General features: G+C 40.0%; 1 protein-coding gene across 7 annotated transcripts in view; it reads right to left on the bottom strand.

Moving 5' to 3' along the window:
- LOC104051584 (ephrin type-B receptor 5) overlaps window positions 1-17829 on the bottom strand; it is a 75435-nt gene that overhangs the window by 43106 nt on the left and 14500 nt on the right. For 6 of the 7 annotated variants that reach the window (XM_064463672.1, XM_064463664.1, XM_064463691.1 and 3 more), the window contains 2 exons: window positions 13718-13933; window positions 3579-3643 (listed from right to left, as the gene is read on the bottom strand). In XM_064463672.1, the coding sequence (XP_064319742.1) occupies window positions 3579-3643; window positions 13718-13808 (156 nt within the window). In that variant the 5' untranslated portion in view covers window positions 13809-13933. Of the gene's footprint in view, window positions 1-3578; window positions 3644-7423; window positions 7498-13717; window positions 13934-17829 lie in introns of all 7 variants that reach the window. The other variant, XM_064463698.1, reaches the window with a different exon arrangement.

Raw genomic sequence — 17829 nt, 5'->3', positions numbered from 1 at the left:
ACGACACAAGGGAGGCATGGGGGAAGGAGTGTGTGTGTAAGCAGGTTACTGCACGGAGATGTAAGAGAAACCCCTCCTTACCCTCTCAACTAGCTTTACTGATTACGTACGAGGCCCTGGGTATAACAGACAAAGTGCATAATGAGAGAGAAGGAACATGTGCAAGCACTCTTGCCAAGGTCAGATCGACCAACTCCTCACAAGAAGACCTGTGTTAAGACCAGTGCCAAGAAGAAAAAACAGCAAGTTATGGTCATTGGTGACTCCCTCCAGTGTGAAATGAAAGCACCCATGTGCAGGCTGCACCCTCTTTTCAGGGAGGTTTGCTGCCTCCCTGGGGCCCAGTTTAGGGATGTCACCAGAAGATGGAAGAGCTTAGTACAGCCTTCAGACTATTATCCACTCCTGCTCTTTCATGTGGGTACTAATGATGTTGCAACAAAAACTCTAAGGTCAATGAAGAGAGATTTCAGGACCCTGGGAAGAATATTAAAAAATTCAGGAGCACAGGTAGCGTTTTCCTCAATCCCCCACTAATGTGTAGAGACTTTGGAAGAAACAGGCAATCCCAGGGTAACAACACCTGGCTTCAGGACTGATGTCTCTGCCAAAACATTTGGGTTTATATCCATGGGAGTTTTTGAGGCACAATATATGCTAGGGCCTGATGGGATCTACCTGTCTGAATGGGGGAAATGCATCTTTGCTCATAAGCTGGTGGGACTGATTGAGACGGCTTTAATCTAAAAACAGTGGGGGAAGGGGATACCAACAGGAGAGCTGAAGGTAAGCCAAGGGTTGACATTGCATTAGCTGAGGGTGGCAATCCTAGTGGGAGCATTTATGCTGCTCATAGGAGCGTGCAGGGCTCAAGAGCACATCTGAAATGCTTGTACAACAATGCACACATTATGAGAAACAAACAGGATGAACTAGAAGTGTTGGTCAGTTCCCAGAGCTATGATATTATTGATATTAGTGAGACTTGGTAGAATGAGACCCACAATTGGAGTGCCAGGAAGGAGGGCTACAGGCTGTTCAGGAGGGACAGGCAGGGCAGGGGAGGTAGAGACGTTGCATTGTATGTAAGGGAGAGGTTTGATTGTACAGCCCTTACAGTTAGTGATGATGTGGCTGAGATCCTCTGTGTGAGGATTAGGGAGATAAAAAACAAAGATGTTTTAGTAGGTGTCTACTACCGATCACTCAGCCAGGATGTTAGCACTGATGAGTTACAGGCAGTTAGGAGAAATCTCTGGACTGATAACCCTTGTCCTTATGGGAGAGTTGAACTTCCCAGACATCAGCTGGGAATACCATACCGCTGTGATGAGCAAGTCTGGGAAATTCCTGAAGTCCGGGGAAGAAACATTCTTGTCACAAGTACTCAGTAAGCCAACTAGGAAAAATGCCCTCCTAGACTTGCTATTTATAAATAGAGAAAGACTTGTGGAAGATGTAATGGTAGGTGGCTGTCTTGGCCACAGTGATCACAAAATGGTTGAATTTAAAGTTTTTGGTGTAATGAGAAAAAAGGACAGCAGAGTTTCTACCCTGGACTTCAAAAGTGTATTAAGCTATTCAGGGAGCTACTGAGAAGTGTCCCCTGGGAATATGCTTTTAAGGGCTTAGAAGTCCATGAGTGCTGGTCAGTTTTTAAGAACTACCTTTTAGAAGCACAGGAGCAGGCAATTCCTGCATGTTAGAAGTCAATGAAGTGGGGCAGAAGACCATCTTTGCGGAACAGGGAACTCCTCGGGGAGCTCAAAAGGAAAAAAGAAATTGTATGATCTCTGGAAGCAAGGTCAGGCTTTGCAGGAAGAGTACAGGGCTGTGGTTCGTATATGCAGGGAAAAGACATGAAAGGCCAAAGCTCACTTAGAGTTGAAACTGGCCAGTGTTGTGTCAGATAAGAAAGGCTTTTTAAAGTATGTTAACAGCACGAAGAGCTCTAAAGAAAACACTGGCAGATACTTGTTTAAGATGGCCATCTGACTAATAAGGATGAAGAAAAAGTGGAGGCATTCAATATTTTTTTTTTGCCTCAGTCTTTAATGATACTGATAGACCTTGGGCTGCCCAATCTCCTGAGCTGGAGGACCAGAAATGCAGGAACAGTGACTTTCCATCTGTGGACACTGAAATTGTAAGTGACCATTTGTTCTTCGTGTTCTAAAGACCATGGGGTCTGATGAGATTCATCCCAGAGTACTGAAGGAGCTAGTGGATGTTATGGCAGCATCCATCTTGATCATGTACCAAAGGTCTTCGGAGTCTGGGGAGGTCCCTACTCACTGGAAGCTAGCCAATGTTATTCCCATTTACAAGAAGGGCATGAGGGAAGGAAGACCCAGGAAAATACAGACCTGTTAGTGTAACCTCAGTTCCTGGAAAAATTGTGGGGAAAATAATACTAGGTGTGCTATTGAAAGGCATTTAAAGGACAATGCAATCATCAGGCACAGTCAACATGGGTTCACAAAAGGAAAGTTCTGTCTAGGTAATTTGATATCCTTCTATGATAAGGTCACCCACCTAGTGGGTGAAGGGAAGGCAGTAGATGTAATATTTCTGGATTTTAGTAAGGCTTTCAATACTGTTGCTCACAGTATCTTTCTGGACAAGTTGTCTAACTGTGGGATGAGCAGGTACATGCTGTGCTGGGTGAAGAAAGGGCAGGGCTCAAAGGGCTGTAGTGAATGGGGCTACATCTGGCTGGCAAATGATCATCAGCAGTGCTCCTCAGGGTTCAATTCTAGGGCCAGTTCTGTTTGATACATTTATCAATGATCTAGATGAAGGTGTTGAATACGCCATTAGCAAGTTTGCTATTGATACCAAACCGGGAGGTGCCATTGACTCTCTTGAGGGACAAGAGGCCTTCCAGAAGGCTCTAGATAGACTGGAGCATGGGGAGATCATCAGCTACTTAAATTTAACAAAAGCAAATGCTGGATTCTGCATCTGGGACAGAGGAATGCAGGACACAAGTATAAACTGGGAGAGGAGTGGCTGGAGAGCAGCCCTGCAGAAAGGCATCTGGGGATGCTGGTTGACAGTAAGCTTAATGTGACTTAGCAGTGTACCCTAGCAGCCAAGAGGGCAAACCGCATCCTGGGGTGCATCAAACACAGCATAACCAGCCGGTCAAAAGAGGTGATTATCCCACTATATAGAGCATTGGTGGGGCCTCCCCTTGAGTACTGTGTACAGTTCTGGGCCCCACAATTTAAGAAGGGTGTTAAGGTACTGGAATGCCTCCAGAGGAGGGCAACAATGCTGATGAAAGGGCTGGAAGGCATGTCCCATGAGGAGTGGCCAAGGAGCCTGGGTCTGTCTAGTTTGGAGAAAAGGAGGCTGAGGGATGACCTCATTGCTCTCTACAGCTTCCTGAAGAGGGGAAGTGGAGAGGAAGGTGCTGATCTCTTCTCCCCAGTATCCTGTGACAGGTTCAAATTATTCATATGTACAAATTCATAAAACAAATCTCATTGGTTCCAGTTTCCCCTTTTTCATCAGCTGCATGCATACCTTCCCAGCAGAGGTGCAGTCAAGAAGAGGACAAGGGAAATTCTTACCCCATCAGAAGGGTGGGTGATCCAGCCAATCTCTGAGGTCTCTCCAGTTGTATCCAGAAGTATTTCTGTTTTATTTTAAAAGATTAAATTAAAAAAAAAAATGGCATTTTGTGCTTTTCCAAGTCAGGCTAAATCTTATCTCTCCCTTACAAGTTTGTCTCTGGGAAAAAAAAAAACCAAAACCATGTCTTGTAGAGGGCTTCCACACACCCAGAATATACATTCATGTTTTGAGATTAAATATGACAGGCTATGTACGTACTAATAAATTAAGCAGGGCCAAGACAGGGGCAGAGGAACTGGGCACATAATCATGCTAACTCATGGTTAGCAGGTTGCTTGGCAATATTCTGGTCAGACAAAAAATTTGCCAGGCAAATTATAAGCACAATGACAGCATGGAGCAGAGTGACAATAATGAGCGGTACAGATGAAGCCACCCTCTTTTTCGAAAGGAAAGGGAAGGACAGAGAGATGAGTTATATGAATGTATGCCAGTCTCCTCAGGACCACAGTTGCCCATTTTATTTGCAGGTGTAAATGTGGACACAAGGCCAAGACATTTTTGTTTCCAGCTCTGGAACCAAATTTCTGAGGGAGTTTAGGATGATGACCCAGTTGATCCTGTAATGGATTCACTTTGTTCTGGAGGTGGGCATTAGGCTGCAAGCCTGTGTATGACTCCCAGTTTTATCAGAAAATCAGTATTAAATAGTCTTTTGCATTATACTGCTCAGGAGTAGGGTACATGCAGAACTTCACAGGCCTAGCGTATGCCCACAACTAGCCTGCATTTCCATTGTTGCTGAATATATGACTGGAGACGGGTAGAAGACTTGACTGCTCTTGGAGATGTTATTCTCTGCTCAGGTACAAAGAAATACAGAAGAGATCGTGATGGTGCAAGCCATACACATAGTATTCTCCAGGAGTCAATGTCAAGGTCTGAGACCCCCCTGGAAGTTACCACTATGCAAGCATGTGTGCTCTTCTGTGTGCATTTACACTGAGGACATAGGGGAAGAAAAAGACTCTGTCAAATAGGTATTTACATCTGTAAACATACATACTGTACAAACTAATTGCTTTTTCTTAAGTTCTGGAAAGTCAATCTCTTCTGTTTGCTTAAAATAAGCAAATTTTCATTTTTCTATCTTGTTGCTTTGTTTAAAAAAAAACAAAACAAAACAAACAAAAAACCAAACCCAACAGCAACATCCAGCTTGTTTACAAACAGGATTTATTATTCCCCTTGCAAAGGTTTAATGATAAGGTTGTACCATATTTTACACAGGAGAGATCCTCAATAGTTTCTATGTCCAAATTATGGATTGCTGATTTCACTATCCCTATCAGTGCTCCCAGGGATTCACTCCACATTAATCAGCAGAAAGGAAAGACTAGGCATCCTAAAGCAGACATGACCAAGTGAGCAAGATCATCCAGACCTCAGGCTTCACTGATGTCCCCAAACTGATGTTCCCAATATTCCTAAAGGAGATCATATATTTCTCAGGTCTTCCTGAGGAGCCAATGCAGTTCCTTGTTTCAAAAGCAGTGCAAAACTACCTGGGCTGGCTTGCCAGAACTGGCAAGAGCTACTGGTTACAGCTAAAGCACAACCCCACTAAAATTACCTAAAAGACCTCAGGAAATGCTGAGCAGCTCGGTACTCAAGGATAACACAGCTCAGATGGCTCCTGTGAGCAGCAAAACACCTGTGAAAGGCCAAAGCCTCCTTGAGGAATAGTCTTCCCCTAGGCTGTCCTGGCAGCAGAGGGACTTGGCATTCCCCTGTGCACTTTACTGTCTGAATTGCACAGTCTGGCACAGGGGCTGCACTCTGTTGTGTCAGTACTTTGCCATTGGGTTCCCAAACATGGCTTTGACATGCTGGAATAATATACAAGATCATTTTTCAAAAACAGAAAGAACTTTTTCTATTCTGGTCTGAGTCTTCCATTTACCGAAGTATAATGCAACTACCCCGTGGAAACTCTAGGAGAAAATAAAATAGAGAAAAGTTAATGGCATGGAAAGCCAGATAAAAATGATTATCAGGAAATACATTCTCCAGTTTCTCACCAGTGAGCAAGGTAGTCTTTACCAAGCACATCGATATTTCACAGGTAGACAGATACAGGCAGACTGATGCAGACAGAACTGTCCCTCTCACAAGTAGCATTAGAAAAATATGAAAAGCACATGAAAATGTTGTGTACACAAATCTCATTTGGTGACCTATGGTCAGAGGTCCCTCACTGTTTTTCTTCTTTTTCTCCCTCACCTACTGGCTGTACGCCTTGAATCAGATCCCCAGTCACACTAGCTGCATGTGTGTCAAAATCAAGGGTCTTGCAACATCAGATCAGACCCAGGCCCCAATGGTCCATGATGCTGCTAGAGACAACACTTATTGAGGTGACCCCAGAGTATCAACAGAACAATATTCCACTCTGGATTAAAAATGAGGAATAATCAAGGTATCTGAACAATCTGGAGGCTTTTAAACACATGAAATTATGACAATACCTCCCTCTTTGACTCCTGCTTTAATCTTACATTTTTGAAGAACAAGATTCCAATTTCTTAAGACTGTCATTTTAGTTCAAAGAAGAGAAAAATAGTTGATGAAACATTATCCTGTATTTTTCTTCCCTAAACTAAAAAAACCCATCATCTTTCATAGCAGAGTCAAATGGATTCTTTACGGTCTTTGTAAAACAAAATTCAGAATTAACTACACTCTCATTTCAGGGTCCTCTGTTCTTACAGGCCAGAAATGGTAAAAAAACAATCCAGAGACTTATTCTAGTACCAGTCTATACTCACACCACAAACCAATCTCTTGGGCTGCACTATATTACGTCAACATCAGGATCAGTTGGGCAGAGGTTGGAAGTTGCTATTACAGAGGAGGCTGTTCGGAATAGGCATGCTAATAATTTTCAGATTTTGGTTAGCCTACACTTTGAAGCAAAACACTTTAGAGCTTGTGTTACAGGCAAAACATTCCCCTTATGCAAGAAGATGACAATTCACCCAAGGATGTTTGACCCTTAGACAACCTTCATGAAGGCAGAGATGGCCTAACAGCTTTCTGGATCAAAGAACACTTGTCCTTGGTGTCTTAACAGTGGAGTGGTGCAAGAGGGAGTTACACAACGCAAGTCTAGGCAAACTATAGCCACTGAGAAGAAAGTTGATCCTGAGAAGACAGCAAAAGAATCCCTTTACCTGTGGGATTAGAAGCTGGTGCTAAGAATGACCATATCGTAGAATCACAGAATGAAACAAGCTGGAAGGGAAGTATAGAGGTCTTCTTGATAAACATCCCTCTCAAGGCCAGGCTAAATTACAGTAGGTTGCTCAAGGCCTTATCCAGTTGAATTCGGAATATATCCAAATGTACCTGTACATTGGTAGATAAGGCAAAGGGCACTAGGGTAAAAGGTAACATTCAGAAAATTTGCTTTGCTATGTAGCTGAACACCCCAAGCAGCAAAGCCCTCTGGCTTAACAGACTTCTTGAAAAGAACTGAAATGTTACCGGGCTTATTCTGTCTTGTATTATCATGCCTTGAACATGAACAAGTAGGAAGACTGCGAATGCTCTCTAAGAGAGTGGAAAAAGAAAGCATTCTCTGGGCTTGCGCAAAAATACTGTTAGGGGTTGTCAAATCCAGTAACCTCATATAAGCAAGGCTGCTGCAGCTCCATGTCCCCCACATCCAACCAATAGCCAGGTTGAGCAGGTATTCCCAATAGGCACACACACAAACACATGTAGGCACTGCACATACACACGGCCAGCCACGAAGATCAACGCAGACAGAAACACTCACCAGTCATGCAAACAGAAACAGCACCACCAACGGGCCTCATCCCGTTCCCCTTTCTGGCTGGTCAGGATGAACATCTGTTAGTGGGAAATATATATGCATTTATATACAATATGGATCCCTGCAATAACTGCCCTTAAACATTCAGTCTCCAGTAGGTGACCTCTGGATCTGTGGTCTCCCTATTTACTGGCACCTGCACACATAAGTACCTGAAGCTTGCAGCCCCACCCCTGTTCCTAGTATTTAGACACCCTCACCCACTGATACATCCCTTCACACATACACAGAGGCACATTGTGGATCCTCTACTAACTGGCCTTAGAAATGCAGTCTACCCAGTAGCTGGCCCTGGATTGTTGTTCTCCTAGGTTGTTGGCAGCCAGATATGTGAGCCCCCAAGGCCCACAGCCCATTGCTGTAGTGCTGCACCACTCCACAGAACCTCACTTACACCTATAAACACATGCGCAGGCATGCACACTGTGGATTCCTCTAGTAACTGTCCTTAGACGCTCATCCTACCCAGGAGCTGGCCACTGGATTATCTTGTCTCCAGTTGCACAGCAATACACAGTATGCAGACAGGACTCAAAAAAACCCCAGAACTTATGACCTCCCCAATAGCTGGCCTGGACCTCCTGATCCCCTCAACAGATAGCTCCCCCAGCTGGCTCACTTACAGAGACACATACATATGAACAGGTGTCTTCTCCGTCCCGCAGGCTCTCTGGTCTCTCCATGGCTTCTCAACCCACTTACTATACTAGCCAGCCAGTCTGCCTTGGTATTTACTAAAGATCACAGACTCACTCATATAAGCTTGCTCACTCCATCTGGCATCACAGATCCACAGATCGTACGACCTGTAGTCCAGCTTGAGTTCCTGGCACTTAATTTTCAACCACTCCAGACGCTCCAGTTGCTGGCAGCACTGACAGATGGGCCCCTATGATCTGTGGTCCAACTCCAGTTACTGGCATTTAAACATCCATATACATGCAAAATAAAGCACCCTCACTCAGCTAACTAATGAAAAATTGAATTGAATAAGAAGCTAGGATAGACTGTGGTGATGAGGTCAAGGCCTGACAGGTGTTATCACCAGCAGCCTGTTTACTGTCCCCTTATCTCTCTATTTTCTCACACTTGATCCTCCCCAAAACAACCTTGATCTCTCCCATTCTGCACCTAAACAACCCAAAGTAAGTTTTGCAGAAGCCCCACATGATCTTCCCTACATACCATAATAAGTCCCAATCCCCTGTTGGCAGTAACCCCCATCAATCTGCAAGGCATTCCAGAGATCACTTCCACTATCTTAATATGTTCCATTCTTGCTCAATGGGCTGATCACACTCCTGTGATAGCCCTGGGAGAAGCTGGGTCCAGGGTTGCCCTGCCTTCCATTGTTCCTCTGTGCTCATCTAAGTGTGGGGAGACGAGCTTTTGATCATCCAACTGAACAAATACATTTATATAAAGTGGGCTATCACTTGGAGACAGAATACAGTGAAACCTTTGGGAAGCCTTAAATATACTAGACCTTCTTCCAAAACTAAACAGCTATTGTGGTGAAGTAAATAATGTATCTATGACTAGTGACATATGCAACTGTAACAAGTATTTTCTTTTTCAAGAATGAGTTGATGAAACATGTAAAGAAACAAACAAAAAACAGCCCAAAAATCCCAATTATTCCTGACTACTCAATACAAAGATTGCTGTTATTTTTTTAACAATGTCTTTTTTATGTTCAGCTAAGACAAAACAAGCTATAGAGTTATGAAATATGCCACATTATGTAAGAGAATATATACAAAATCAATCTATATGAGACAAATTAATTACACTTTTTCTTGGATAAATCTGTAATGTGAAATCATTCCTGCAATGAATGTTCATGTATTACTTCTGTATTCATACGCAATTAATAAGAAAAGCTGTTTGGAGCTAATGGGATATGTATTTAATGAGTTCCATGAAGTATATTTTTTAACTACTTGCTATGTCAGAGAAGATGCTGGCACCATCAGAACATCAAAGTTGTCATCCACATGGAAAAATTATCACACCCCAGTCAGGAGTTATGTACCATCTGGTACAGCCAAATGGTCTAGGATATGGAAATACACAGCTATTTGCAAGGTAGCACAACTTTTATGCTTTATGAATGACTGTGTATTTTTCTCTTTACTTCCCCTATTCTTTTGTTAAAGCTCTAGGGAAACTGCCAGGATTAGCATGTTGCACTAATTCCTCTGCTGATGTCAGGAAATGCAGACATCAGGAAATAAAATTTTTAAATTACATTAAATTCCTTGTTTCAAGTTTGCAAATGCAATCAAAATAAATTATCTACAACTTTCCTAGTAATACAACATAATAAGTATTCTTCCACAGCTTAAGAGATTCATTCTGCAAACACCCGCTATTGAGTCTAGAATTTATCCATCTGCCTCTGCCATCAAACTGGCTACTTTTGACGTCAGTGCAGTGTGATTTTTAAAATTTACCTATGTTTTCCTGCTTATTTTTTGTTTCATAACCATTAAAAAGTCAGCTTGAGTCTTCCACAGTTTCACTGAAGCATATACTGAAAGTCCTAGATACCACATAATACAAGACTGCTGTCACTTTTCTTTGAAGCTTTAACTAGCTTTGAATATGGACAGTATTAACTGCAGCATGAATAGCCTATACTGTCCTACTGGCCTCCAAACAGCAAGAGATAGCCTGCTCCTTGTGAACAGTTTCAACACAGGGCTATGGTACATACCTGGGAATGGGGATGTCCTAGCACAAGGACTACAGAGTAATCTACTATGGGAGAAAACAAATCAAGTGGAGCTGCTGAGAGTGACCAATGGGGTAACCCAAACAGCCCTCCCCTTACAAACAAGCTGCACATCGCCCAGTCCCATTAACCTTCTGAATGTCTACAAGAGGAGATTCGTCTGCCTTGGGCTTTCTAAGCATGCGGCAAAGATTTTGGCATACAGGGAAATGTCAGTAAAGATCTGGGAAGAACATAGTAGAAAATCTTTGCTAGGATTTTAATAATTCATGTGAATCACAAGCAACTGAAGTAAAAAGTTAAATTTACTTTTTTTTTTGTCCTGAAGTCAAATAACATCATTTAAACCTTTCTTTGTATATAATAAAACAAAAGGCAATGGTATTTTTACTCTGAAGATTACCTTTGAGGAAAGTATAGTTTTCCTCCACTTCAAAGTCAAGCCAATTTGAGCAATCAATACATTATTTTCAATAACCCAAGATGACAACCAGTTAATAAAAAAGATAGGGGGAAAAATGCAATAATTATGCCTGACCTCATAACCTTTTTCTTGCATATTCCCTTTTGTCTAGACAACACTTTTAATGCAGATAGTTCCTACCAAAGAAGAAGAATTATCTTGAACTTCTGGAAGATATTTAGAAAGGCTGTCCAGTGATTCTGCAGGCTGGAGAATTTATTGTCAAATAAATGCAGTCACTCACATGCAGAACACATTTGGAACATATTTAATGAGTTCTGCAAAATAAACTCTGCTTGTGTTTACGGCTGTAAACATTTATAACTCAGTCAAACCAAACCCAAAATTCTACAGAAAATTCAACTCTGTGCCCTAGTAAGAGCTGTTTCATTAGCAAGTTATCACTTGCTCTCAGCTATTTTGACTGTAGCCCGTCAGACATTCTTAAATTATACGCTTCACTAACTTTTACAATCAGAAGGATTAACCTATAAAAATGTTAAATGATAAATTGTAGGCAGTAATTACATACATAGATACTCATAGAATAAAATTTCTGTGTATTTCTTATGTATTACTGAGAAAAAGGAAAAAAAATATATTATTTTCACTCAGTATGAAGCTCAAAAATAATGTTCCTCAAACTAAAACCTCAAAAACACTTGCAGAGCCATAAACATTGGGAAATCCAATCTTGATGAAAATTTTTGTGCAATCTTGTTTCTTATTATAAAGCTGAAATAATAAGTTTACAAATGTCTTCTGTTTCCAAAGGAGTTTTCCCGCATGCTTCCCATAAAGGTTTTTTTCCTGTCTAAAAATCATGTCTGGAACATTTTGGACAGACATGCTCATTCCTAGTGAAACCAGTGCGTCCAAAAACTAGATCTGTATGTATGTAGCTAATGATTCCTTTTTATGCATTAAAAACAATAATAACCACAAAAACACTTTTAGTTGTTTACAAGAACTTATTTACTTCTGAATCATGAAGGGGTTTAAAGGCCCATTAGGTCCTGTAAAAAGATACTGCCTTCCTTATATCTGAAAAGCATTCTGCATGAAAAGTGTTTCCTCTCTTCATAATGCATAGAAAGATGGTTTGAATACTTTGACGACTTTTCTTGCCCTCTCTACAGCTTCTCCTTCTTTTCTTAACCATTTACATTAAGGTTTTATCAATATTGGTTTTCCCCCGTTAGAAAATTTCAAACAAAGCTTAGTTTGAGACAAAAATTTATTTACTTTCAGACTGTTTAAATCTAACTCAAATGCCTGGGAAATACTTCGAAGAAAAACTATCTTGATTGATTTTCCCACTCAGTCAATCCTCTTCGGTTAGAGGTAAGACAGATTTTAGACACCATCTAAAACTTCTAAGAAACATAACAAAAACTAAAGACCAAACTAGATACTCCCTGTATTTTTCAACTTAAATCTGAAACCTGACATTCAAGTTTCTACTATATATAATAATGAGTCAACAAAATGGCCATGGGCCTTTTTTCTTCCTTATGGATAACTGTAGTAAAGCAAATCTTTCTACATAGTTACCATCTGACCTTCCTTCCCCTAATGCATAATTCTTTGCCTTTTGACCACAACAAAAAATACTTACCTATGAGATGCAAATTAGCTTTGGAGTGCAATCCTAGTGTAGTATAGTCACAATGCAAGGTGCTGACCCCCCCGACTCTGAATTGAGAGTTGAAATTGAGCTCAAGGGCACCTTTACTACTTCACCTCCACTGGCAGAATTTTACTGTTCTGTTTTAATCCAGGCAATTCAACCACATGATCTGTGAACCCATATCTTGCAGTGTTTTGCAAATTCTTTTATCTCTACAAACTTACAGGAGTGATCACTGAATTCCAAAAACATCAGCTCCTACAGGCATCACTGCATTACTTCCTATTTGCAGAGGATGGACATTTTCTCTCCCTTTTCTGTCTCAGTTCCTCTACCAGTTACACTAAGGAATAATATAATTTTTAAATCAGCAATTAACAGAGTTGCAGAGATTTAAGAATTTGTATTATAACCTTAAATTAATTATTTCCCCTCTGAATGCCCTCCCAATCCATTCCCCTCCTATTAAGAGAAGGGATGCTTTAACAAGCTTTCCTCTTCATTATTAATAAGAAAAAAACCAATATTTTTTTCTTCCAAATCTGCACCCTCTTTTTCTTACATCTTGCACTATTCTCCTTTCCTTCACTCTAGGTCTTTCCTTCCTTATCTCCCTTTGATTCCCCCTCTCCCTCCTCTTCTTTATCAGAGGCTTTCACATATGCAAGAGGTGAACATTCAGCATAAAGCAGTACAGTTCATTGACCAAATGTAGCTACAAAGATATTTCTTGGAACAAACAAGATTATTGTTTACAATACCTCTGCCCTTCTCTAACTCGTTCCCATAGCTCTCATCTCCTGCTCTCATCACTCTTCCTCCTATTAGCTGTTCTTTCTTCCACTTTCTTGACCTCTTTTCCTCTTCCCACCTTTCCTCTATCTGTCTTCACTGCTCTCTCCCTCCTCTACTCTGCTAGCTCAACAGACACTGCCTCTTCTTGTTAATTTTCTCCATGTTTATTATATGAGGCAAGCTGTTCAGATGGCAGAGACTAAAATTCCTGATTTCAGCTCACTGGATGCTGCCTTGTAGAACAGCATAAACATGAGAGAGTGTTTCACAAAACAAACACAGTGCAAGAACAGAAACACAAGAATCAAATACCTGCAAAGCATAAACAAGGAGCTTATTCCCAGGGCAAAAAAAAAAAATATTCTTTGAGACTGTCACTTCTGAGATAGCTAGTAGAAATATTCATTAATGGTCCTTCATAAGAGGGTTTGCCTGTCCCATTAGAAACAATACTATATAATTTTACAACTCATGAGATAGTGATCAACCATCAAACAGAAAGATGTGCTCAGTGCTCATCCAGACTAGGATAAGCATACTGGAGAGCACACTTTTCTTTTTCTCTAGAGAAAACTTTGTTAAGTTGTTGCATTATATAAAATCTGTTCTTACCTTCTAGCGAGGTGACTAGATGAAAGGACCAGACCATCCAGAGCCAACCCATTCCCACCACTCTTGCACTGATGCCAGCATTAGAATCCATTAAGACTCTCTGTAGATACCACCATCTTCAAAAAACACACACCACTCCCTTGAACTAGTCAGGGATTTCTTGGAGTGTTTTAATATCTTCCCAAATCAAAGCACAGAGGGCTTCACACAGAAATACTGGTTAAGAAAAAAACAGAAGGTGAAAACAGAAATCAGGTCACAATAATACAGAATTGGCAGTTTTTATACACCCACTGCATCATTTACTGCTTCTGAGATACAGGTGAAAAAGAGTAGAAGACTCAGTATTTACCATATATTCATACCTCCCACTCCTCAAGACTTCAGTCCCGGTTGTTTTGTGCACTGACAGTACACATAGATTTTGAGAAATCCATGGCATCAGTGAGAGTGGGATTCCCAGGTCAATGCTAATCTGTCCCACAATATAGGCTGTATACTGCTTACTTAAGTCCCAACCCTCTGCATCTTTGACAATGTCCCTGGGAAGGTCTCCATCCCATTTCTGCTGTGTGCTTTCCAAATTGTGTCTCTTATAATTACACTTCGACTTTTTAGGACTTTGCAGGGCAGTAGCCATGACAGGACAGTTTTTGCCATTTATGACAATACAAATCTACACTGCTGACACACTTTTAACTGCATTTCAGATGCAGGCATTTTTCCCTTTAAGCCTATGACTGTATAACACTACTGAAGCTGGACAGTATTTTTCCCATTAATATGTCATAGGCGAGGACGCAAACGTTGTGATATTTAAGTTCAAATAGGGACCCTTTGTTACAGCCAAGAAAAGCACACAAGTCCAAATTTATTTTAAGTGGGAAAAAATCCAAACAAACCCAAACAGAACTTCACCACCACCATTAAGAATCTGACATAAAGGCTTATCTCACAGTCACAGAGCAGCATGTAGCCTAATCCAGCACTACATTAAGTTAATCCGGCACAATAATTTTGCGAAAAAAGGTATTTCTGGCTCCACCTGCCCAATTCTCAGCCCACCAGAGAAATGTCATGGTAATATGTAGGTTACATGAAAAAGCCAGTATGTTTTGTTTCTTTAAGTGCTCTTTGCACAGAACATTGAAAACACTTCAATGTCTTCAGTGAGAGTGAAGCGTAGCTAAGAAGAGAGAAAAGATGTCTCAGGCAATATAGAGAAATGGCTCAATAACTTGGCTGAAATAGGGAAGAGAAAAGTTGTAATTAAAAGGGGCAGCCTCACTGCAATTATCTGAAACCTAGCAATGGGAGATTTGAGCAAGTTCAGCATAGAACAAAAAAAAAAGCAGCCTGGGGAGTATGAGAAAAGGCAATGTAGTACAATCTGATTTGCTTTACTAAAGAGGGGAGGAAATTACTAGATAGGATGGAATAGTTCTCTCTCACACTGCCTCTGATAAGAAGCAAATACAGGTTTGGTTCTGTGTATTAATATATATAATTATATATACATAATAAATATCTATTTATACAACATAGAATATATAAATTAATATATTATTGTTATATTTATTATATTTTTATGAAAATAATAAACTTAAATTTTATTTATAAAATACAATATATACATATATTTTGCATGCTAAAAATAATTTGTATGTATTTAATATAGTCTTTTATATAAATTAATTTTTATTTTAAAATGTAAAGAATATAAATATAAATATTGTTTTAAATTAAATGTATATTAAATTAAGTTAATTTAAATTAAATTTTATTTTAAATAAATAGCATTTTATTAATAATGTATAGATATATAATACAATACAATATTATATAATGTTTATCTATATTTATATATTTAAAAATTAATAAACTATATTGTTATAGATATAAATATATTATATATGTTATAAGTGTAGTAATATGTTCATGTATAAGATATTATACATAATAAATAAAGAAAATACTATTATATTATATATAATACATTATGTATTATAAAAATACATGAAGTACCAAACACAGATGAACCAAAGGCACTCAGGGCATCACTAAAACATAAGGAAACTAAAGGGACCTCAAGAAGAAGCAAAAACTTTGGTTCATTATTTATGAGGAAAGAGAAAAATAAATCACTTAAGTATAACTGAAGAAAATGAAGATGAATTGGGAAGATGGATGTAACACAAATACTGCATATTAGTTTATGAAGCATGTATACACCACAGAAGAAAAACATCACTGGATGAAACTAAAAAGGAGACAATTCCAGGCTGAATGATCAGAAAACCCTTCTTTACAGAAAGAACTATCCAAGCACATATCCATGTTTGCCAGGAACAGAGTTGAAGACTACAGCCTGAGCCACCAAAAACAAGACTGGGTACACCAGAACCAAGCCTGCATGACTGCGCTACATGGAGACATAAATACTAAGCATTTGCACTGCCAGTCAATCTATAACATTATAACATCTAAAAGCCATTTTTTTAGGCCAGCCAACTCCTGAGAGATGGGGACTTTTAAACATTCATTTTGAAGGCAAATAAATGCAGAAACAGACATCAAATAAACTGAAGAAAACTTTCATTTCAGTCAATGGGACTGCATTCATTTACAGAATGTTTGAAAACAGCCCACAATTCAGACTTTCTCAATGTCACATAACTTACAAGTGGCAGAGAAGGAAAGAGAGCCCAAATATGCCCTGGCATCTCATGCTGCTGGATCCCAGGCCAAAGCCTTGCAATTACTAGGTAATATGTAAGAAGGAAATCAGTTTGCTGCCTACAAAAGTTATACCTAAAAAACCCTCTGCTACCAAGAAGCAGACACAAAATAATTTCTGGCTCGAAGGAAACCAGTTGCTCTCCTTCCCTAGGGAGGACAACCAACCCTACCTGCACATCTCTCTTACAACATTTGTTCAGCTTACCCTGGTAGACCCTGTATCCCAGCAATGTTGCACTGCTCTTCATGAGGCATCATACAGCCTTTGTCTGGGTTAGACTGGAAAATTATTTTTCCCTGAAATAAACTGTGGCTAAACCAAAAAGCTGGTTTTGATTTAGCTGTTAAAAAAAGGTCAGTCTGATTTTGTTTTTTTAATTTTATTCTGCCTCTTCCACACCTCAATGAAAATTGCCTACTCCACAATGAAGGGTAGAGGGCATTATGGAAGCATTTGAGGGACAGTAGGAGGGAAGTACTAGCCTCTCTGAATTAAAGAGTACCAAGCCCCTAAATTGCCAACCACTGCCCTGCCCTTTCCCCTAGCACTTGATGCGCACAGAATTTGACTATACCCAAAGGCACTCATCTTTCATTCTTCAGTTCTCCTATTTCTTCCCTACACCAAACTACTTAAACAGCAACCTCAAACCATCCCAACTTTTAAACCATCCTTTTCTCTTGTCCACACAAGCACTTTTCCATGGCCTTCTCAGTTTGTTACTTCTTCCAAAACCACTTTCAGACAGATTACCTCTCCTTGCTACAGAATGCACTATCCTCCATTCTCCTCCAAATCCAACTGCAAAGTAATACAACTTCCCTGCACAGGATCCTTCAACAAACCTCCTTAAATACTCCTTCCCATCCTCTCTCTCTTCCAGCTACATAGAACTTGCCACGCAAGTACCAGCTGTCAATCCTCCTTATGCTAACCCTTCCATAAAGGATTATAAACCATTTTGGGGCATATGTTTTCTTGGCTAGTGGAATGATCTCCAACTCCTTAGAAGTCCTAAAGATCATAAAGCATCTGAAAAGCGTGACAATTCCTGAGGATCCAAATGTCTTTAAATGATTCAAACACTACAGAACAGTGAAGAACCCCAGCAGCCAGAAAAGACCAGTTGTATATTGCCTTCGCTTTAGTACCAAGCTCCAAAAGACAGGAGATGCAAGTCTCCAGGTTATCTACTTAGATTATTCACCAATGCTATCATAATTTTTTACTTTGCCACCATCACTGTGGTATCTGGATTACTAAAAATTAACTATGTTTAAGATCCCAGTAAGAGAGGTTAACACAATCATCACCCGTATTTTCAAGAATCCTGGTTTTTTAGCTGAACAATGAACAACAAGCAAGGGAGAAC

The sequence above is a fragment of the Phalacrocorax carbo genome, chromosome 1 (assembly GCF_963921805.1).
Source record: "Phalacrocorax carbo chromosome 1, bPhaCar2.1, whole genome shotgun sequence".
NCBI lineage: Eukaryota > Metazoa > Chordata > Aves > Suliformes > Phalacrocoracidae > Phalacrocorax > Phalacrocorax carbo.
The sequence above is the reverse complement of the archived record's forward strand: the minus strand, read 5'-3'. Positions and strand labels throughout refer to the sequence as shown.